This window comes from Panthera pardus, unplaced genomic scaffold (genome assembly GCF_024362965.1).
Source record: "Panthera pardus isolate Hobbes unplaced genomic scaffold, ASM2436296v1 HiC_scaffold_1, whole genome shotgun sequence".
Taxonomy (NCBI): domain Eukaryota; kingdom Metazoa; phylum Chordata; class Mammalia; order Carnivora; family Felidae; genus Panthera; species Panthera pardus.
This window is the reverse complement of record NW_026526654.1, coordinates 18957650-18981161: the sequence shown is the minus strand read 5'-3', so window position 1 is coordinate 18981161 and position 23512 is coordinate 18957650. Positions and strand designations below refer to the sequence as shown.

The 23512-nt window shown below is 41.9% G+C and overlaps 1 protein-coding gene across 1 annotated transcript in view; it reads left to right on the top strand.

Annotated features, from left to right (window-relative positions):
• The window catches only part of ITGBL1 (integrin subunit beta like 1), a 206168-nt gene extending 183005 nt beyond the window's left edge, over nucleotides 1-23163 (top strand). The window contains exons 9-11 of the mRNA XM_019443947.2: nucleotides 13999-14145; nucleotides 21672-21785; nucleotides 22270-23163. Of these exons, the coding sequence (XP_019299492.1) occupies nucleotides 13999-14145; nucleotides 21672-21785; nucleotides 22270-22361 (353 nt within the window). The 3' untranslated portion in view covers nucleotides 22362-23163. The remainder of the gene's footprint in view (nucleotides 1-13998; nucleotides 14146-21671; nucleotides 21786-22269) is intronic.
• The last annotated feature ends 349 nt before the right edge of the window (nucleotides 23164-23512 follow it).

The following is a 23512-nucleotide window of genomic DNA, read 5'->3' as shown; positions in this document are numbered from 1 at the left end:
GGAGTTGGACACTTAACCGATTGAGCCACCCAAGTGCTCCCTAACTCATTTAGTTCTTACAGTGGTATCTAAAGCCCCTACAAAGAGCCACATACACATCTTTGCTCTTATTATTAGCATTGTCATATCTCTGACATGGAGCGTCTATCTCACATGGGTCTCCCTGCCCATCTGCCTCAGTAACTTGGTTGAAATGGCTGATATTGTAGAAACCTATTGCATCTACATACCCATAAATTATAGGCCCCCTCCCCCCAGTGCATCTCTCTCTACAACTTTGGGGAGGAAATCAAAGATGACAACAAATCTGTATAACTCCCTGCTAGATGAAATCAAACATGTGTTAGGTAAGTGAGAGAACATCTCACAAAGTAATTTTTTACACTAATACTTGACTCTGCTTGTCTATACTCTCTGTATTTTGTCCATCTGCCCAGAGTTATCTGTGCCCCCGGGAAAACTGATTTTCACTAGCTAAACTAGTAAAACACCAATGTATAAACCAGGATACCAGTTACTTGACATCCAACGAGAAATGTAATTGTGCTGGAGACTAGAACACTTTGTAGGGGAACTCAGTGGGAAGTAAGATTCAGAGATAAGGATTTGAATGCAAGGAATGTATTGAAAAGGTGAAGGATACATTGTAGGAGAGTGGGTGAGGGAAGGCAGTCAGTTACGATGGTGTTATCAATCCAGTTACCACGGCGGTCAACTGTAGCTTCATCCAAGGACAGGGGATGAACCTCTGGGAGCCCAAGTGAAGCACACAACTCTGATTTTTCCATCAGTCATTGGTCGAGGACTGCTTCTAGGAGCCATGAGCTCGCCTGCCACATCCAGTACGCCTCAAAGGTACACGCATGATCTCAGAGCAGTCTTCTCTGGCTAGAGACACCCTTGGGGCCGAGAACCCCAGGTGGCACCGGGTGGAAGTCCCCAGAACAGTAAGGATGATATTGGTGGGCCCAGCTGCGGCTGCCAAAATACATCTGCCAAAGGAACAGACCACTCATGCCAGGTGGCCTGAGTGTCTTCTCTGGATAGTGCAGCAGACAAACCAGCACAGTCTTATTCTTCAATACTGGTTAGATTCTGCCAACCATCCGATCCAGCCTTTCTTGATACAGGATGTAACACAGTAGATTAGACAATAGCTGTAGACATGCTAACACCCCTTATCTTCCTGCTATAGCCTTGGTTACAACTTGGAAGATCCTTACTCACACAGTGAGAAATTAATTCTTAGGTGGTTGATCTCACCGAATAGAGATGGTATCATGGAACTTAATTATCAGAGGACAAAGGCATTTTTGAGTTTGGACAGAACTTTGCTGCTGCTCCCGTGTGCTCAAAAGAAGAGCACAGCCCAGCCAGCAGCAGGCACGTAGCAGCCAGATATGCATAGTATCTTTGATCACTATAATCTATAATTGGATGCATCGTCTCAGTGCTTTTTTCTTAAATTGTAAAAACCAGATCTAAAAAAAAATCACCTATGCATTTAATTTCATATTTTAAATCTTATTAAAAACACTTTATCCACCAAAGATTTCCGAATACCTTTCAAGTATGTAAAGGAAAACAATTCTTGGACATTTCCCTTGAAAATATTGTATGTTATTCATAATTTCACTTTCATATGTGAATAATGTCCTTGAGAGATTTAGGGTTGGGTAATACTGGTATTTTAAAAGATTGTCTTTAGGTAACAATGACTTGTTTTTCCTTCCTTCTTCTGCTTCATCAAAGCTCCTTGAGCTGACCAGCCCAGTTGACAGTGTGGGACATTAAATTCTGCCACCATTTCTTCACTAGGACTTCTGCATGCATCTTTATACATACAAGTCAGTGTGTTTTCTGCTTTTCTTGTCATTTACTTGAGTCTTTACTCTGGATGGTCAATCCTATTGTTTGGAGAGGGATAGTTCCAGGACGGAGAGGGAGAGATTTCCCCATCAATGGCCTACTCATGTTTATCCTAAGTAACATACAGCTAGAAAAGCTACATATAACTCACAGCCCACACACACACTCTGTTTAGTATTCCCCAACAAGGCACTGTCTGGTCTTCTCATTCATGGTAGCTATAGTCTATCAAGTTTCCGTGAACACTGAATTAGCAAATACTGAATCATTGCTCCTAAGAAAAATACGGGGCCAACTTCCTGCCTCTGGTCAGAGGATTTTTCATCAACAGATCGATAGATACCATTGTATTATGTTTATTTCTGTTTAAAGACCTTGTATAATGCATACTTGATTCATTAATATGGAACTCATGGCCAACAGCCCTATGACTCACGCCTGAGCAGAGATTATGTGACAGGTGTTTTCTCCGTAAGGCACATTACAGCCTTTTTGCCCTTAGGTACACGAGGCATTTCAGCACTATACTTAGGGGACATCTCAAACATCAAAATCATCAACAAAAAGCATGAAAATGTGAAAAGCATAGCCCTAAATACACTGCAGAAAGGACACTTCTTTACAGTGTAAGAGCTAACACAAGAGGCAAAGCGTGATCTTCTTTGGCCTTAGCTGAGAACGTGAACCATTCTGCCTGTGTGCTCAAATGACCTGGAAAACTTTAATGAGTATTGATTTCAGGGATACAAATACATTTCAGTGAGTAAGCAAATTCTCAAATACAGAATTTTCAAATAATGAGAATCAGCTGTAATTCATGTTCTCACTGGGAATATTACCTCCCACCGCAGCTTTGCGCGTGGGCTCAAAGTGGGATTTCTTTAGGACAGCTAATAAAGGTACTGTGATTTTAATTCTTTTATTGTCGGAGCACTGCTTTAGGGGAGGAATTACTTGAGCCTTGGTTATCATAGTCTTGAATTTCATCTCTGTCTCCGCTCTTCTCTGGAAAGAAAATACAAGAGACATGACATTAATTGACATGTTTGAACCTGTGGTAACTTTGGTACTAAAGTATACAGCATACTAAACCAGTGGATGAGGCGATCACAAGTTCCTGTGTTTTTCATGCAAATGCAAATGTACTTGAATATTAAGAAATATAAATGGCAATACGGTGAAGCAGTCAAGACTACAGATGGGAGCATTTTTTCCCCAGCCCTGGCTCTGCCACTTACGAACGATTTTACTTGAGACGGTTTACATAACCTCTACTTCTCACTTATAAAGTGATAATCATAATATACCTCTTTTGTAGAGTTACGATAACATTAGTGGAGTTAATGCAGATAAAGTAGCCAGCATATAAGTGTATATATGTATGGCATACACTTACATATGCACACATCATGTATTATTACTGGTGTTAGATACATATAAAGAGAATGGCACACATAACAAACTCAGGCAGAAGTTTCTGCTGTGGACTACAGTAAACCCTAAGGGATGTGTAACAGGGCTCCATGTTTGCTTATTAATGCCTTTTGTAAGATCAGTTTATTATTCAGAACTGTGACTTTCTGATGTTCCGTTTTAGACAGAATGAATGTTTTCTCCTGTCTACTTTTTGCATAAAGCCGTCTTTCTCCTCACACTTGACACTGAGCTACCAAATCAAAGTGGCCGCCATATTTTTAGTGGCTCTCACTCAGCAGTGCAGCTTCTGTGGGGGAGCTTCTCATAGATTTTCCCAAGCATGGAAGAGCATAATTAACAAGACACTGGCCATTGGGGTTCCTCGGGTCACAGTATGCATTACCAAAGTTTCTGTATTTCTCAGTCTTATCTAAAAATATCCATTATCCTAGTGAAACCCCTCTTATCATGTATATAGCACATCACAGTAATTGAGTCAGCAAATACTCATTGCATGCTTATTCCCTGTAAAGCCCTGCTCTGCCCTTCAAACCCACACATGCCCTTAAGTAATTTTATCTCCTTGATACCATCCCCTCTGGCCTCTAAACTTACAGCATTCCTCTTGGTTCAGTGTTAAACCCATGTAAACTTGGTCTATCCTCAACGATTCCACATAACTGACTCTCCCTAAGGTTATGATAAGTCCTAGTCACGCACATCCTTGGTGATTTTCAGTTCTCCCAGCATGTGACCAGGTGTAAACACAGAGTTGTGGGTACTCTAAAGCCCCCATTGAAATGGTCTCCCCTCTGAGCCTCGGAGACCCCTGTCCTACCCATTTCTTCTCCCACTTCTCTTATAACCACTTTATTTCTTTCCCTTGTTCTTCTCCCAGAGCCTACCAATAAATCTTATATTTCCCTTGAAGTGGCTCCTGGATGTCTTTCTACTTGCTGTGTGTTGCCCTTGAGCGATCTCAGCATCTCCCACGTTGATGTTCAGGACAGTCTCTCCAGGTGATTTCTTTGCTCCATTCTCCTCAGCTTCAGACTCTTCTTTTCAAACTCTAATTAAATGTTTTCATATGGAAATTCTTCCAACCTCTGCCTGGTTGAAGCTGAAGTTATCATTTATTTCTTCATTAATTCATCAAATATTTATTGAGCCTCCACTATTTGCCAGCACTGGAGATTCGGTGGTGAGTCTGCTGGGGCTTACAATTAAATTTGAAGGGCAGACATTGACAAAGGAATGACAATGAATTGGGTCCTGCTGAAAGGAGAGCCATGGGTTCAGTGGGAATATACATAATCGGGGGCTGTAACCATAGACTCTATTGCCTCCATATCTGGGTAACACTATATGGTGCACAGTATGTGCTTCACATGTATTAATCAACCGAATGTGACAACCACCATACTTATAATAGGCTGCATACAACTTAGCCAGGTGCTGGCGGCAGATGTGACACAAACAGTCACAGAGAACAGCACGTGCGGGGCATCTGTGGATAAAGCGAGAGTGATGTATTCCAGGAACATTTGAGAACCAGAGAGAAACCCTGGCTGGTTGGAGATTGGAATGCAAAGTGGGGAAGGGTGCAACATGTTTTGAAAACCATATTAATGATTTGAGGCTTCCATCAAAGGATGATAGGAAGCCATCGAAGAGGTTTAAACAAGGCAGTAACATGACTCCTGCAGTGAAAAAGTACCTCTAGCTGTGGGGTGAAGCGTAGATCGCTGGGAGGAGTTTGTTCGCAAAAGCTGGCGGGTGGAGATGTTTCCGAGAGGAGACCTGGAGAGAGGTGAAGGCGGTTCAGCCAGGCAGGGGACAGTACAGATGGAAAAACTTGCTAGTACTGGCGACAGTATTAGATGTGGACAGCAGGCTGCCAAACCCTTACTTTGCTACAAGAGATGCTGACCCTCAAGCTCCTGGCTTGGGTTCCCTGGAAACAGATGAAAATGGTGTGTGCCAGGGTTACCAGAAAACACTTCTCATGGCAATAGTGACCTACGATTAATAAATTTCAACCAATTTGGGAGGGATTATGACTCAACTATGAATGTCTGATGGGGATGTCATTCCTTCGTGGGATTTCTGGGAGCTTATGCCCAAGGAATCATTAGGAGAGGTTTTGGCTCCTCTGGGACATAAGGCTTCCTCTAAGTCAGGGAAGCCTCAGCACCTGTGCAGTATGGATCTCATCTCTGGACATCTGGGCTGTGTTATCCGAAGAGAAGGAAATCCCCACACCGCTATATTGAGCTGTCACCCTCATGAATTGCTCAAGGACTGGCATGGAGAGGAAAGCCTGGTACCATCCTGCTGCCAGGATGGGGTTCCTGACCCGTTTCCTTCCTGGGAGATTGGTGCTGAGTGTCAGCCAAATGCTTAGACGGACCTCCACTGCCCCAGGAGTCTGAGCAGCATTTACAGAAGCCCATGATTAAAGGATGTGAGTGAGAGCGGGGTAGGTTCAAGGATGAATCCCAAGTATGAATCCCAAGTTTCTGATTCGAGTAATTGGATGGGGGGAAGGAGACAACGCTTTTGTGGCACCAATTGTCTTCATCTCATTTTAAAACAATGATTTCTTCATGGAGGTCCATGGAGATGGAGAATTTTGGATGTGTTATGACTTTGTCCCTTTTACCTGACATCATATTCCTTATCTTTGCTTCTTCTGGAACAACTCCTCGTCATTCTTCTATTCTTCCATCAGTCTTCCAAATTATCTCCTTTAGAGAACCTTTCTGAAATTATTCTAGACTTCCTCCATACTGCAATACCTTCATTATTATAACATCGTGACATGTCATTGTAAGTGTGCTTATGTGTCTTTTCTTCAAATGTGTACACTTCCCATGGGTGTAATGAAAGTCTCTCTCTCTCTCTCTCTGTCTCTAATTATTGTATCCTCAAGCTTAGGATTAAGATATCAAAAAGTTTTTTTTCTTTGAATAAATTAGAAATTAAGAGAACCACAAATAAGGGAGGGAGCGGTGGGCAGGGAGAGAGAGAGAGAGAGAAAGACAGAGAGAGAGACAGAGAGATCTCAGTTTGAAATCAGAGAATTCTTCAAGTTGGAATGAACATCTGACTGGGGCCTTGAACAGCAAATATTTAGATGTATGAAGCTTGGGTGTGAAGAACATTTTGGGTCTGGGAAAGCTAAGTGAAGGCACAGAGATGAAAAAATATTTGACATGTGGAAGAAATATACTGTTTCATTTTCTTACATCAGAACTCTTCTCTACTGCTCTTTAATCCATCCTTGGGAAGGATTTTTTTCAAACTACTCATTTATCATTTATGGTATAAATTACTTCACTTTGTTTATTTTATTTTGCTCATCTTTAGATGTTAAGACATTATTAAATATTTCACTTTGCTTTTTTTATTTTTCAACCTTTAAAAAAACTAAAATATAAAGGACAAAATAAAAATCACTCATAAGTCCATCCTTCGAAAATGATATCTGGGAATCTTTTGTTGTATTTCTACATTTTTTTTGGAGGGGTAGAACTTTTTAAAAAATCTTGGTTTATGAATCTTCTGTGGGTATTTTGATATTTTGTCTGGAGAAAGTCCACAATCTATGGTGTGTGTGCGTGCACTCTGCTGCATTTTTTCAAGGAAAATTTAAGTGAAAGAGGTCACCATTTTCTTGGAAGCTAAGTGAGCAGTGCCACACAGCAAGCTGAATGTGAACTTCATACTCGACCGACCAGGAATTGGATTCTGGCTCCATTTCCTACTAGTTGTAGTAACTTGGGCAGGTTATTTGGTCTCTCTGCCTTGGTACACTCATGTATGGTAAGGATTATAATGCCCACCTATTGGCTTTATGATGAGAAGGGGACATAAAGAATGAAACGTGACTGGTATTACATGCCAGGAAGGCATCAATGCACGCCCTGGGTACTAGGTGGAGAGTGAAAGATTGAAACGTCCATCTTCAGAACAGGAGAAAACAACATGTCTGTCTTGGCTATCATAAAGCATTAGCTACGGAGGTTTTGGAAGGAAGTTGGCATCATATGAATCAGCAGTCCTGTGCCTCAGAGGAGTGAAGGCTATGTGTTCAAAGCTTTTAGCTTCCCCATGCTGTGGCAGCCAGTGGTTGACAAATATTACTACCATGAGTACGTGAAACTCCTTAACATCATCCCTCTGGTGTGGCTTCAGAGGAGAATGAAGCAGAATCACTAATTCGGGTCATTTTCTCAGTGCACTACCAGACACAGAGCTATAGTTCACACGGTCTTTCATGGGGAGGAATGAACTAGAACCCTGTGCAGCCAGTGTGTGGCCAGAGAGCAAAGCAGGGACTGCCTGAGTATTTTAGCAAACAAGGAATAAGTAAAATCAAACACATCCGTAAACCTACCTAATCAGCATGCACCTGAGAAATAATAACTAACACTGTTTATCCCCTCCTAACAATAACGCTGGAGAGGATTAAACCAGTTCTGGTAGGCTGGGGTAAATTAGCAATTGTACCTGAAGGTGAATGTAAGTAATTACATAATTTTAAGCGGTTCCGTTTTGATTACACCAAAATCACGACCTGAAAATGACTGGCAAGCGGAAAATCAGTATGAAGTAAGACCATTCTTCATTTAACTAAATTATTGGTTAGTCATGTTCAATGATCATAGACCACATGTAGACCTTCTCAAAACATCTTTATTAACAATAAAAATTGTGTGTGATCTGTAAATGCACGGATTTTTTTAATCAAATAAGTCACTACTGAAAAGAAAAACAAAAATGCTGAGTCCAGGGTGATAGTCCCTAAGTATTGCTCACTTTTTAGTGGATTATGACTTTAGGATTTCATAAACAAAATATATATCCACGCATTGGCTCAGGTGTGTCTAATTGTCTTAGCCGAGCATAAGCTTAATCAGAGACCTCCCTCCTGTCCTCCATTTACCCAGGATGAGAATAAGAAATGGACTGCTTATTGCTTTCCTTCTTTCCTCTGTGCTCCTGGAATAAATGCTGCCCATGAGTCCAGTTGAAGAACAAGAAGGGGTAATGAAGAGCCACCTCTTAATTACACAATCAGTTCACATTTCTCCTGGGAGTTGTTTAGTTCAGAGCTGCAAATTAGAGAGCATACCGCCGAGAATATGAACGTGGCGACCCCCAGGCACTGCTGGGTTGCTCACATTGGCAAAGGCCTCCACCCACTGACTCAAGCCAAGCCTTTCGTAGCTAGGGGTCGCAGTGCGATTTGCATCTTAAGTTACTGCAGAGATAGATAAGGAGGTGACTACCCGAAAGCCATCAATGTCCCACACACCTTCTGTATTCACTTCTGCCCTTCCAGTGTGACTTTTATTGTCATGCTCAGAGAAAGCCTCCTGTGTGTCTATCAACTAGGGAAAGAAAAAGGGGAGAGAGAAAAGGGCAAAGACCAAAGGACACATACATGCTGGCTGTGTCCCATCGGGTTTTCTTTGGAGGACAGCAGCTATCCTAGAAACTAGGAAGGGATTTTCTCTTGTATCTCACTTATTAGAGGTAGGTCCTAGGTCAAAAGGAGCCTGGGTAATCAAACATTTTCAGATGGGCATATTATCACCTCCCTGAAAAAAAATGAGTGTCCTCCTAATATTAACAAGGGGAAAAGCATATGGGGCAGGCAATATGTAGTATTTGATGCAAAGAGATCCACTCCTGGGTCCGTTTCCTAATTGAGAAACATCATTGCTGTGGTTTAAGGAAATGTATCTCAGAGCCAATGAATTTCACTGGGAAAGGTCTTTGTCTAGAGCAGCACTGTCCGATAGAATTTTCAAAGCTAATGGGAATGTTCTGTATCTGTGTCATTCAACACAGGAGCCACTGGCCACATGTGGCTACCAAGCACTTGAAATGTGACTTATGCACCTGCGAAACTGAATTTTAAATTTTACTTTAATAAACTCAAACAGTCATGTGTGACTAGTGACTACTATACTGGGCGACACAGGTCTAGAGCATCCTTGGTGAGAGAAGGGAAGAGAATAGGAAGAAGAAGCAAGGATGAGGATACCAGATGCAAGGAGGTAAGCATCTGGGAGAGGTGAATGGCTCTCAAAGTGAAAGTCCAATGGAAAATTACTCACCTATGTGAAGACTTGAGAAGTCAAGTGGAGGCCAATTTAGTGTACTTCATATGGTTTATTAGGCTGGATCTTTCTAAGGTTCATTCTAGAATGACCCACTATACATTTATTATATGAAGATAACTTACCATTATGGATTCTGCCACCCGGCAGGCATGTTCTTACTGAAAGGTGTGCACGATACTCCAGTACATCTGCCACTGCTAGGTGTTTCATTTACGAGCCTAAGCGACAGCGTGGTACAGTTGGTCCGGCAAAATCTGACTGAAACTACTATTATGGTCTTTTTTTTTTTTTAACTCTCAGTTTTCAGGAACATTGCACTCAGTAGGCCTCCTTTATGGAATACTTTCCTTTGTCATTTTATAAAATCATCTCGTTTTCCTCCTTCTTTCCTAGATGTTCCTACTTGTCTGACTTCACCTCCTCTACCCTAGCCCTAAATATGGGAGTTTCCCAAGATTTATTTCTTCCTAGATGGGTTCATGAACTTTCAGAGCTTTAAGTGCCATCTATGTTTGGCAAGTCCAGAATGTATAAGCTTAGCCCTAACCTGTCCTCTGAGTACCAGATTTGTGTCATCTGATTACTTGACCTCTCTACATAGTTGTCTTCAGAGTATCTCAGACACACAAGATTCAAAACAGAACGGATTTTCTGCTCCCAACCTCTCCGTCCCGCAGTTTCCATATCTAACAAATAGCATCATTGTTTATAATATTTCTCTAGCTAGAAAACTAGTCCTTTCTTTCTCACCCGCCACGTCCAATCCAATAGGCACCTGCCACCAAAGTGGATCTCTGTCTACCTCTCTCCATTAGTACTGACACCACCTCTGTCACCTTTCACTTGGACCACTGCAACATCCTCTCGCTTTCCCCACACTCCGTGCCTCCCAACACACCTTAACCTCTCTCACACAGCTGCCAAATTGAATTTGCAGATTGTGAGTTATATCATCTCACTCTCTCGCATAGCACCCTTCTATGATTTCTCATCCCTCTTAGAATTGAAACTTTTTACCAAGAACAAATAATTTCCTATGCTCTCATTCCTGAACATTTCTCCAGCTTTGCTATTTATTCCATTTTTTCTTACTCAATTTTCTTCGAACACGTTGACCTTTTTTTCACTGCCTATAACATGCCAAGCTCTTTCTTATTCCAAGAACTTTCCATTAGCTTTCCTAGAACATTAGCTTTCCTCTCTGGCTTTGTGTCATCCCTTGGGTGTCACAGAGCTCTTCTCTGACTACTCCAGTTAACAGTGTTCTCACTGTTGAATACAGTAGTGTCCTTTTTAGTTGTCCCATAGCTCCAATGCATTTGTTTGTTGGTCCTTGTTTTCTACCCTTGTGGGCTATAGGAACCATGAGAGTGGAGCTAGTATGGTGCCTGGTACCCGGTAGTTTCTTGAATGGATGCCTATGTTATTAAAGCTTATTAAAAAATTTTTTATTGAAAGGTTTTCAAAATTTTTAAGTAAAGAGAAGCCATGTAGATGGCAAAGCAAAACATTTGAATACCAATGCATTCTGACCATTGTCTGGGCTAGATGCCAACTTAATTTTGCAGAAGGATGTCATGAATGGGCTAATAAATGAAAAACAATCTCCTATTTCCTTGAATATAAATTCTACATTAAATTACCTGCTGTGAGGAGCCATTTAGTTATTCTCAGTGATATCCTAAGTTAAAGGGAAAATGGCTTTCTCTGCAATAGGGATTAAATGATTCCAATTATGTCCAATTGATGGTAATTCCTACTAGCCCAGGGTCAGTAAGAAGCAAGAGCATTTGGAAAGTCCATAGCTTGATGTCCGTGGTCCACAGAAGCTCTTTCTCAATTTTTTGTATCCCAGGTTATCTGCCTCCAGAGATGGACAATTTTTTTGAACATCTTAAATAGATCTCACTTTAAGCGGACTTTTGTTTTATTGGTGAAGTCAAGATATAATCAATTTAGTAACTATTTTTTGTGTATGTAGCTCCTAGGGGGCACCAATTCTCTAACTTCACTCCACCCTACTGAACACAAAAGTAGAACAGCCATCCAAAAACTGTCCATTGTCCTTCAGTGGCCTATAATAATGTCCTGGATTCAGTTTATAGTTCTAATTTGGGATTTGGGGGTGGAGGTGAGGGAATGAGAAGGAGATTTAAAAAAAAAAAACAAATTATTTCAATCTAGAAGATCTTTTTGTTTGTTTGTTTTTTTTTTGAGGATCCACTATGTCTAAGGCAGTGTGCTTGGACTCTGAAGGATTGCAGTGATGAATCAGAAGTGATTCCTATTCTCAAGGAATTCACAGTCAAGTAATGGGTTTATTTGATACATAACTGGGTATCGCAAAGTGGAAGACACTGTTCCACAATAGAAGCGAAAAATAAAGTAGTATAGAAATTCAGAGGAGAAGATGAACTTTACTTGGTGACCTTAGAAAAATCTTCACAAAGGTGTAGTCACCTTCCCTGAGCTTTGAAATTTATCAGGAGCAGGCTGTGTCAGGTTGGAAGAATGGATTCCCATCTCAACAAATGCAAGAAGTCAGAAAAGCCCTGGAAATGTACAGGGACAATGAGCAGATCAGTTCAAATGGTGAAGTGCATGAAAGGGGAGAAGAGGAGAGAGAGAGAGAGAGAATGAGGTTGGAAAAGTTGGGTGTGTTTCAGGAACCTCAAACATAAGCAAGACTAAAGTAGGTGACCTTCATCCCACAAGCATTAGGAAGCTGCATGGGGCTGGTTCTCAAGGCTGTATGTGAGTAGACTCGTGCTGTGGGGAGCGGGGAGCACAAATGTTGGAGAGTGACCTGATAGAAGGTACTCTCAAAGGTTGATGATGGTGACATGGTGGACATTTTGGAAGGTAGTTTCAACAGGTTCTGGCAACTCTTTAGAAGAGGGGAGTAAGAGAGATTCAAATGTGATTCAAAACGTTTCGAACTGGGTAACTGGAAGCAGGGTTGTGCCACTGAAAGAAATATGCAAAACAGAAGAGCAAGTGTGGGAAAGAAAATTGCATATGCAAGTCTAGAAGTATCAGTTTGGATACTAGTGGAATACAGAGTAAGAATCATGGGAGTGGCCTTTAGGAGGAATTTAGAGGCTGGAGATATAGCCCAGTAATTATTGCAGTTATCTGACAGCCTGTGATTTATGACTTTTTCAAAAGAGAGATCAGAGAAAGAGAAAAGAAGGTTAAGAATAGACAGTCGGGGTGCCTGGGTGGCTCGGTTAAGCATCCGACTCTTGGTTTTGGCTCCAGTCGTGATCTCACAATTCGTCAGTTCAAACCCCATGTCGGGCTCTACGCTGGTAGCGTGGAGCCTGCTTGGGATATACTCTGTCTCCCTCTCTCTCTGCCCTCCTCCACTCACTTTGTCTCTGTGTCTCAAAAAGTAAATAAATGAAAATAAAAATTTAATTTAATTTAATTTAATTTAATTTAATAAAATTAAAATAAATAGAAGAGACAATCAGGGAACACCCACATCAATGGGATTAGGGGAAAAAATGTGGAAAAATGGGCAAAAGAGAAGTGTTGGAAGGAGACGGGGGCGTCCAATGTCATGAAAACCACTCTAGGAGAGACTTTTTAAAGAAGAAAGTGCCCATGAATGCCAAGCGTATACCTTAAACTGTGTAGCAGTTCAAACTACCTGTCATCACTGCCGTGCTTGATTTGGTATGCCCTGGTACCTAGCAAAATGCTCCGTTCATAATCAGTAAAATTTTGCCAGACATATAGTTTTTTGGTGGTTCTGTCTGGAGATCTGGCTGTAAGGTGATGTGCATATAGGTAAAAGAATAAAGCATTGGTTGGAAATAAGAAATTAAAAGGGGACGATGTGACAGTGTAATGGGGGTGTTGGCGGCCATTAGACAGACTTCTATGCCGGTGTATGACTGTCATAAATACGGTGTTGTATACACACCCCAAGACAAACATCCCCAGAACTGGGAGCCAATGACAAAAACAAGTGGAAAAAAATTCCCAGACAGGAGTCAAAGCCTCAGGCTGTTTTTAACATCTGTACCATAAATCTACTTACACTAACATCTGTTCTTCTTAGTAAGGGGAGAGGTACACAAAGTAATATGGCCATAAGCCATTCCCCTGGAAGTTAACCTTTTGTTTTTTATTAGTAAACAATAGGAAAGCAGTCAATAAATGCAGCAAGCGATGGTGACGTGACCAGCCTTGCAAGCTGGTCTGGACATCCCTGGTGTGTACAATTAGGAAACGCACCGAGACGTCGTACTGACAAAAATGCAAATGAGGAAGCATTTGGTACCAAGAAAGGTTGATGAAACTCCATTTTAAATTGTCTCAAGGTTTCTTTCTTTCTTGGTCCATCTCCTATGCTGCATTCAAATGTAGTATGTTAATCCGGAACTCCGTTGTGGAGTTCTTTTCAACAATGACATGCCAAATTGAGTCTGTATAAAGGAAAGCACGTTCGCTTGACAGGAAATGAGGTCCTATGGTTTGCATATTTCTTTCTTAAAAACTGTGATTCAGCTGGATATTTACCCACCTCCCCCTCTCGCCGCCCCTCCCCCACCCCGCGATTGCTTCGCAGGCCACGGCACGTGTTCCTGTGGTCGCTGCGTGTGTGAGAGAGGCTGGTTCGGGACACTCTGCCAGCACCCGCGGAAGTGTAACATGACGGAGGAACAAAGCAAGAGTTTGTGTGAATCAGCAGATGGCATATTGTGCTCGGGGAAGGGTGAGTATCTCCTGCCGGAGCTTGGACTGGGTCCCTGTTCTGACACATGGTCTGTACAGCCGCACGTACAACCTTTCACACGCCTGCGTTTTGCAGGAATGGAACCACTCTTGCTTGTACCAGACTTCAGACTTGAAAGGTAACCGCAGGAAGTTTGGGATCTAAGGAAATGAAACGCGTGGGAAGGTTTTCCTGCAAAAAGGGCCTCAGCCGCTTGTATATATCCTCATTGCTGAGTGACACAGAACTAATAATTGCATAAAGAAGAAAAGGCAACAAGATACAATGAGCAATGAATGGAGTGAAAAAAAGGCAAAAGGGTAATTGTTGAGTTCACCTGCGACGTAGCACAGCCCAGAACTCGGAAAAGTGATCACAAGTATCTGAACTGCCAACAAGCACGACTTTGGGAACTTCAGAAGCTAGATTAGGTAGATGGGTGTGTGGAGGAGGGGAGGCTTGAGGGTGGGAGAAAGACACAAAGAGAAATAAATATTTTGTTTCATGAAAAAAAGGAAAAAAAGCATATATGTATCCCCAAATTCTGGTGTCATTTTCTTTGGCCTAAAAATCATTAATATTCCAATCAAACATGTATATGTGTGTGTGTGTGTGTGTGTATACATATATATATGTATATATATGTATAGTATATATATATGTATAGTATATTTATATGTATAGTATATTTCACAATATATATGTGTATATATGTATATACACATGTGTATATATATATGTATATATGTATAGTATGTATATATATATATTTATATATGTGTGTGTGTATATATATATATGTATAGTATATATCAAATTAAGCTTGCATGGAAGTTGTAATTTGCAAGTCAATTGAAAAGGAGCCACCAGCTCAAACATTTATCAGAGAAACAAATTCCAGAAGAAGAATCTCACCCATTGCCCCCACCCCACCCACCCCACTGCCCGAGAAAAGCAGAACAGATTTTTTTTCTGAGACAGAATATGAATAAATTACATTTCAGATACCTTGATGTTGATGTTTCTGTATAAATTCTGGAAAGGACTTTAAAAATTCTCCTCTCATAGTGCATATGGGCCCGTCTAGGAGGCTGTCACGTTCCTCCCTGCCAGTGCCTAGAAAAACACCAGGAAGGCTCTGGAAGCTTGCCTGATTCTCAGTAATGTTCTGGAGCTGCCCTCTGTGGAACTAGATGGCATGGAGCAGACCAGCTTCTTCAATGCAGCGGCCTCCTAGCAGAACAGACAGCCCCCTCCCTCTCCTTTTCAGACAAGGTGCTACTGGACATGAAACGCCTACCCTGGGTCTGGAATAGCACGTAAATATCTTTCTGAAGGAGACAGAGTCAAGCAAAGAGAATGGCTGAATAGGAGGTAGGGGTTTCTGAAGCAGGAGGTGCTGTGGGGCTGTGCCCCTGGACAGTGGCTGTTCCTTTACCCATCGCCAAAGGCCAACGCTATCAGGTGCAAAGAGGCTTTTTGGCATAACTCCAGAGATAAAATCAGATGGAATGCTGTGACCACATGTGGTTCCTGGAGGAAGGCTGAAAATTGGAACAGGCTCAATTTTAATAGACAGCCGTGCTTGCCCTTGGTTCCCAGGAACGCTATGTTTGAGACCTTGTGCTTGCCGTGGTCTGCCAAGGAGGCCATGCCTTCAACCTAATGCAGTGACAGCCGTCAGGTGACAACCCAATGGGTTTAAAGCAACCTCTTTGTTCCCCGGTTATTCTCTTAACAAATTCATTCTCATTCCAACTCCCCGAGGAATCTAGCACCAGTTTGGCTCTCGGGGGAGGAAGGGTTTTCAGCTCCTGGAAACACTTGCTTTAGGTTCGAGCTCTGTTGGGAAAAGCAAAAGTGAAGGAAGGAATGGTGGAGAAGGAGATTGACAAAGAAAACAGGAAAGGAGGTGGGATGGAATAAGCCTTCGAGGTTGGAAGAAGGAGGGAAGAAAAGAAATGTTACCAGATCAGAAGGTAGTGTCCTGCATATAACAAAGCAGTGAGAATGACTAACCTGAGTTAGATTTCTTCTTTCTTTTTTTTTTAATGTTTATTCATTTTTTGAGAGAGAGAAACACACACACAGAGTGTGAGTGGGGGAGGGGCAGGGAGAGAAGAAGACAGAGACTCTGAAGCAAGCTCTAGGCTCCAAGCTCTGAGCTGTCAGCACAGAGCCGGACACGGGGCTCAAATTCACAGACAGTGAGATCAGAACCTGAGCCAAAATCGGATGCTTAACCAACTGAGCCATCCAGGTGCCCCTAAATTTCTTCTTTCTGAGTACAGCTCCAAACACAGAGCCCTAAAGCTTAGAATTTTTTAGTTGGTCTTCCATAATGCCATTATCATTGGAATACGGATATTAATTTTTTATAGAAATTGTACAGAATGAGGATGCCCATCTGCATTGAAACATTAGTATGCTTGGGGCACCTGGGGGGCTCAGTCAGTTCAGTGTCTGACTTCAGCTCGGGTCATAATCTCACGGTTTGTGAGTTCGAGCCCCGAGTCAGGCTGTGTGCTGACAGCTCAGAGCCTGGAGCCTGCTTCAGATTCTGTGTCTCCCTGTCTCTCTGCCCCTCCCCCGCACACGCTCTGTCTGTCTCTCTCGCAAAAATAAATAAACATTAAAAAAATTAAAAAAGAAAACATTAGTATGCTTGTTTATATTTGTTGACTTCAAAAATCAGCCACTTTGTGTGTGTCTGTGTGTGTCTGTGTGTGTTTTACTAGATACGCTATTGAATCATCAACATTGTCCACGAGCAGGCCTTGGCTAAGTCATATCCAGCTACAGGTACAGGAAGAAAACACAAAGCCAAACATCAGTAGCAGTCTGTCATTCCTACACGGAATTTCATACAAAGAGGAGTAGTTTCTTTTGAAGAAATGAACATCCTTTTTAAAGCCATTACTTTCTGAGCAGGGTCTTACTTTCCAATATCATAAATGTAGAAAGCGCAAAACAAACAAACAAACAAACAAAAAATGTTGACTAAATATTGACCCAAAGGCATCTCCTCGAAACAAAACACAACAAAACAATACAAGGAAATCTCTCTGTGCTTGATGCCTTTTCAAATTGTTTGCTTTGGGTGATGGAAATATATCCAGAGATCAATGAAGGGTTGAAAGTATATTTGTCTAAACTGTTTATCCTTCAGTGAGTGGAGAGGTTTAGAGTCATTAAACTCAAAGGGGAATGTACAAGCTGCCTGGAGGGTGTACTTTTTGAGGCTGGTGTTAGTGTTGATGGCGGACGTGCGTACTGTAGGCAGCAGCTGACTGTGGGCTTCTTTCTCTCCTCCTGTTCTGGAACCATCAGATTATAGAGGAAGGGTTATGGAGGAAGAGGGGTCAAAACCAAGATCATGAAACCGTAGGCACAGAGGAGAGTGGGGCTACAGGAGTTTTTCCTGTCCCCACGAAGGATGCCACCCCATCTCCACCCCAACAACCACAGGAGAAGTAGTGCAGGAGATAGACTAACATAACAGCCTTCTAACATGGTGGCGAAAATGAGAAGGCTGTTCCAAGGTACTTGACTAGGGCCATGTATTTCTCAATCTCATGGACTTACCAGAAGTGTATGTACTTTTTCTCAAATTTGTAAATGAAACCCCCTCACCCTGATTATCACAGAGGAAATTGGAGCCCTTCTTTTTGTCCGCTTATGATGGGACAGAGGCACCGGGTAAGCCTGAGGTCACAAGGCTGCCAGCTCACAGCCCAGAGCCAGCCGGGTGTGTCCACCAGAAAGACAAGTCCAGAACGTGCGCTTCCCGTGAGCTGTGAATAAAGTTGTCACCCCCGGAGACGATGAAGAAATAGCGTTTATTTCTTTACAAATTGATAGCCAAGACAATAAATCACTCCATAGAAAAATTTAAAACAAGATACATCGTTGTGACCTTCATAACAGATGGAGTAGTTAGTACAATAGTGAAAACTGCCTGCGGGGATGTCTGGTTGCAGCATTTTGTCAGGCTTGATGAATGGAAAAGAAAATCCAACTTTATTAATGGGGCAGCTAACAAAGGTGCCTTGCCCTTAGACTCAAGTTGTTTCTGTGAATGACCGAGGGATGAGCTTAGAGCCAGGTCTCCCCTGAGTTTAGCCACCTTTGCAGAATATGTGACATAATTCATAGGCTCTTTGGGGATTTATTTATTTGGATCCAAGAGTACACAGTAACCTTTTTATGTTCATAACTTCAAGCTAGATACAGGCTGTCGCCTGTAGTACCCTTAAAGATGCTGTTGTGTGACAATGAGTGTAATTGCAGATCATTGACTGTCTCCTCGAGCTCTCCAGGGGTACACACTGAGTCCCACATCAGCCCTGGAAGTCCACGGTGCTCACGCCCACCCACCTGTCCCACCATCTACCCCACCCCTGCTCATCCTCCACCACCAGGAAAGGGAAAGGGTACCAGTGGCACTTCAAAACCCACCTTGGGCTGGTTGCCTCACCCAATGTGGCTGTCTCGTCAGAGCCGAGAACACACAACTTATTTTCATGAAATGACATGAAAGTTTTTCCTGTGAGAGGCATTACGGATAGATAGGTAGATGGGTACAAAAAAAGACCGAATCAGATTGAAATCTTGGGATAACTATTGTTTCTGGGCCATGTGGTCATGAGAAATCCTCTTCTCCTTCCTGTACTTCCATTTTCTCATCTTTGAAGAAGGCAGAAGAATTTGATTTCCTTCTCCTTCTTAAGTCCTAAGGATGTTATGAAGACAAATGAGAAAATGTGGCTGGTTACCCAGGAATGGAAGCCAGTAAGAAGCACAGAAGGGAGATTGGAATTTTCTTGGGGGCCTTACACGGAGAAGGAAAATAAGTGGGTTAGTGATGTTGTGGTCCTGAGGTAACTACCTGAGAGTCCTACCAAAATGGGCCGGCTGCACCCTGTGGCTGGACTGGTCTCATGGGTGTGAGTGGGTGCTGGCCAGCTGAGCTCAACACTTGATCACCTCTTGACAGTCAGGTGGCCTATGTCTGTCTGACAGAATCTTCTCCCTAAGTTTTTCCCTTTGCAAAGACAGGCAATTTGACCTCTAGCTATTGGTGAAACCAGCCAGAGCACTCCACAGCAAAGGCTATAAGAGGTCCTGATAACTATCCCACTGTGTATTTATTATTACATGCTAGGTTATGCCTAGTCTCACCAGCCATAGAAGAATTTCCAGCCTCTAAGTTGCACTGAGAATTGACAAACGGGAAGGAACAGCACAGCTGGGGATGATGCTGACTGAGAAAAGCTATTTTTCAGAGAACACACAGAAATCAATGCCCATTTTTCATTCTAAGTATTTCAGTAACTAGTAGACGTTGGGGACTGAAATTTACTTGTCAAACAATCTATCAATGTCTACTATATTGACTTTAGCTGAGCTTTCCAGTTAGGAAAATACTTTGATATGGCTGGAAGCTAAGTATTTCAGCAGCTATAGCAGTAATTAGAAGAGTTCCAGAATCAAGGGAAAAGTTTGAAAATGAAATGTGAGATCTTCTCATGAATTGTGACCAAAAAAAAAAAAAAAAAGATATACTAGGTGTGATACATGAATATCACGGATATACAAAGTCATTTGCTTCTGCTGCTTTGTAGAAATAATTTTGCAATGCAAAGGAGGTACTATTTTAGAAACAACTAAAAACAGTCAAATTCTTCAAATAATTGAGCTTCCTCTACTCGTGGAAGTAAGGCACTAAATATGGTGCCTTCTGAAGAAATTTCAATGAAAAGTCAATGGCATGCCCCAAGTTTTCTTTGTTGCAGATAGATCGCTAACCATGTGCTAAATGAGCAGTTGAATGTTGAACATTTCTGTGCCTAAGAAAATTGAAAAAAAGTCTTTAAAATGAAGATAAATAAATTTCTAAAGGAAACACTGTACCTTGACATGACCAGGAAGGAGCCACCCTCCCTCACAGACGGACCAGCAGGCTCAGTGACTGGCAGCAGCCTGCCAGTCACTCATCAGAAGTGACAGTTGTCTGAATTGTACTGAAGACTGTGTAGATCAACCCAGACCCTCAGGAAAACAGTCTAGACTAAATGAAATCATGCTGTGGTTAGGCAAGAAGTTAATCAGTGTAAACACAGTTGTCAGCGTATCACTAATTCTGACTACTCCCTTACCTTGAGAAGTGTGACAAGGAATGTCACACATTTAATTTGGCCATTGGGGATTCTTGTAGCTAAATGCATATGCCAGTTTCCACGTGAAATATCACAAAGTGCCTAAGGCCTGGGACGCGTTTATACAAATCCTTTGATGATATCTGTGACAAATGCAAATTATTTTCTGTAACCACTTTACCCTCCAGCTTGCTAACTCATTTTGCAATCACTAATGTTTCACGGAGGCACTAATTCGTGATTGGTCCCAGTACGTTTTGAACTGAGCAATATGGAATTTTGTTAAACATGTCAAAATACTTCTTCTCCTTCACATTTTCCTAAAGTGATTTTTGATCTGAAAAATTTAGTGATACCCTTCATTTAGTAAAAGGAAATCACACTGGGAAAGAAAAACCAATCCAAGGAAACAGAAGAAAAGGGGAGGTCCTTTTTATATGTGCTTCTGTTTTAATTTTAAAGTTCTCTACTGCTGCTATGTAAGTAATTTTGCCGTGTGAGGGTTTTTTAGCCTGTTGTGTAAAGACGTGTAGACCAAGAGAGCTTTCTTCTCTTTGTGACATCATTTAATTCATGTATATTCTTTTCTTTTAAATAACCGTTCATAAAATTGTTTTCCAGTAGGTCAAAATAGTTTTAATAACAGAAGAGGATGTTTTTCATTAGGGAGGAAGGACAAAGGGGAAATGGGTGAAGTAATGAGAAAGTTGGTTAGACCCAGAGCCTCGGAGGAGATGAACATTTTGGGAGGATCGTATGTCTCCTCGACCATGGCAGGAGGCCCCGAGGGTGAGATCCGATAAGTCACATGAACACAAGTGAGCGTGTGTACGTTTTGAGCACTTTTATGAGCCACCCTATGCAGCACTTTTACGAGCCACCCTAAGAAAAGCATGCAGGCAAAAATCCAAAAGGAGCAGCACAATAATTTAGTGGTACTTTTAATTATAAAATGCATCCTTATTTAATGGACCTTACCATTCAGTTCCTTTGAAGAGCAGACACTTTTAAAACATGATTCAATTAAGGGGGGAAAAAAGAATAAAAGAGGGAAAAAATCATGTATTTTTGAACACCTTTTCGGAAGGCCATCTCTAAGAATCAGCACATTCTGCTCTTATTGACATTTCAACCAGCCCGGGCCATGGAACATTTGCTCAAGGCTAATTGCAACTGTCTAGATCCATAATGAAGCCTTTCCCAGATGACCTTTATGAATGACGGTAAGTAAAGCTCCCCTCTGAGCAACAGGCTCTTCGATAAACTTTTACCTTTGGAAGGTGGGTTATTAGAAGCCCGTTGTCCGTGTGTTGCCGATGTTCTATTCTAGTCAGAAACCCTTAGTGATGATGCCCTTTGTGATTTCAGGTTCTTGCCACTGTGGGAAGTGCATCTGCTCTGCTGAAGAGTGGTACATTTCTGGAGAGCTCTGTGACTGTGACGACAGGGACTGTGACAAGCACGACGGCCTCATTTGCACAGGTGCAGTGTGACCTGCTTGGTTTGCTCCGCACTCCCGGTTTGTGAGAAAGACAAACGGCCCCCCACCCCACGGTGCTGCCCGTGGCTGTGTGTGTGGTAGATACTGCTGTCCCAATTACCAAGTCCTGATAGATGGTTAGACACGTGTGCTAGATAAGTTAAAGGCGAAGTGGGGACGTAGAGAAAGTTCAGCTGGAGTGATACAAGATGGTCACTGCTGAATGGATACTGCATAGTTGGTGCTACCAAGTAGGTGCTGTTAATCGTTTGAAGGATCAGAGGTCCCATAGCTGTTTAATAAGTTAATAGCAACATGGCCATGCAGTAAAATCTGCAGAGGATGAATGAAATGGTTTTGGTTAGGAACGGTTATGGTTTATAGTAACATACTTGAACTTGGTGCATGGTTTATAGTAACATACTCGAACTTGGTGCCTTTCGGTCATGATGATGACCCCCCCCCCCCCCCCGTATTTTATTGCAGGGAATGGAATATGTAGCTGTGGAAGTTGTGAATGCTGGCGCGGATGGAATGGAAATGCGTGTGAGATCTGGCTCGGCACAGACTATCCTTAATGACCCCGTGGGACAGGACTGCATTCTTATGTTTGTAGGCCATTAGGACACATAAACGCAAAGGAAACCATGTATAATCACCACTAGGACAGGTCAAATAGACTATTGCATGTTTTTCTATTTCTGAATGCCTGAGTGAAGGCTGGGCACCCATTAAAAAACAAGTTAGGCAAAAATCTGATGTAAGTAAGGCCAGAAAGAATTTTTCCTCCAGAATTTACACCTGTGGTTCTCAACAAGGGTGACTTTGCCACCCCAGAAAACATTTGGTGACGTCTGCAGATAATTTCGATTGTCACACTGGGTGGGCTGGCAGGGCATGCTACCGGCCTCTAGTGCATGGAGGACACAGATGCTTCTACGAACATCCCACGGGGCACAGGACAGCCCCATGACAAAAAGTTCTCTGACTCCAAATGTCAATAGTGCCAGAGTTGAGAAACACTGAATTACATGGTGGTTAGAAAGGCCACAAAAAAAGTGGTCACGAAAAAAAACACATTTGAATCGAAGGAAAAGATATATCCTCACATAAATCCATCCATCATATTTTTTCAGATTCCTTATCACTCAGCATTTCCATTTGGAATCAGTAAAGACAAACGGGCACAAGGGCTAGTGTCGGGGGTGCTAAAGGCTGGATCACCAGTGCTTTTTAAAGAAGAAGACTGGTCAGGTTTAGCCAGTAAGTCATGCGTCTGGTCTCACTTTAAATTCACAAAAGAAGATTCCCTTATGAAGGAAGTATGAAAAGTGTACAATTTAACATTTTTAATAAATAGTGACGTTAAGTTGCTTACAATCTGTGTCAATATATATTTACCTACTGATGATTAACAACAACAACAACAAAATGAATTGGTATTCAGGGGCACCTTCTGTTACTAGATCATTTTGTAAACTGGGCAGGGAGGGGTTAGGTGTAAAAGGAATTTGATTTCTCACTATTTTAAATTGCGTCATGGTAACTTGCCTTTTAGAAAGAATATCTAATTGGACATAGGATGGGCCTGAAATATGCATTCATTTCCCTTAAAATATTCTTATTTCTAAGCATACATTATTTACTGAAAAAGCATCATGCAAAGAAGTCAAGAAGAGATACTGTGATCAAATGGCACCAGTCTCAAAGCTCAGAGGATAAAAAAAAA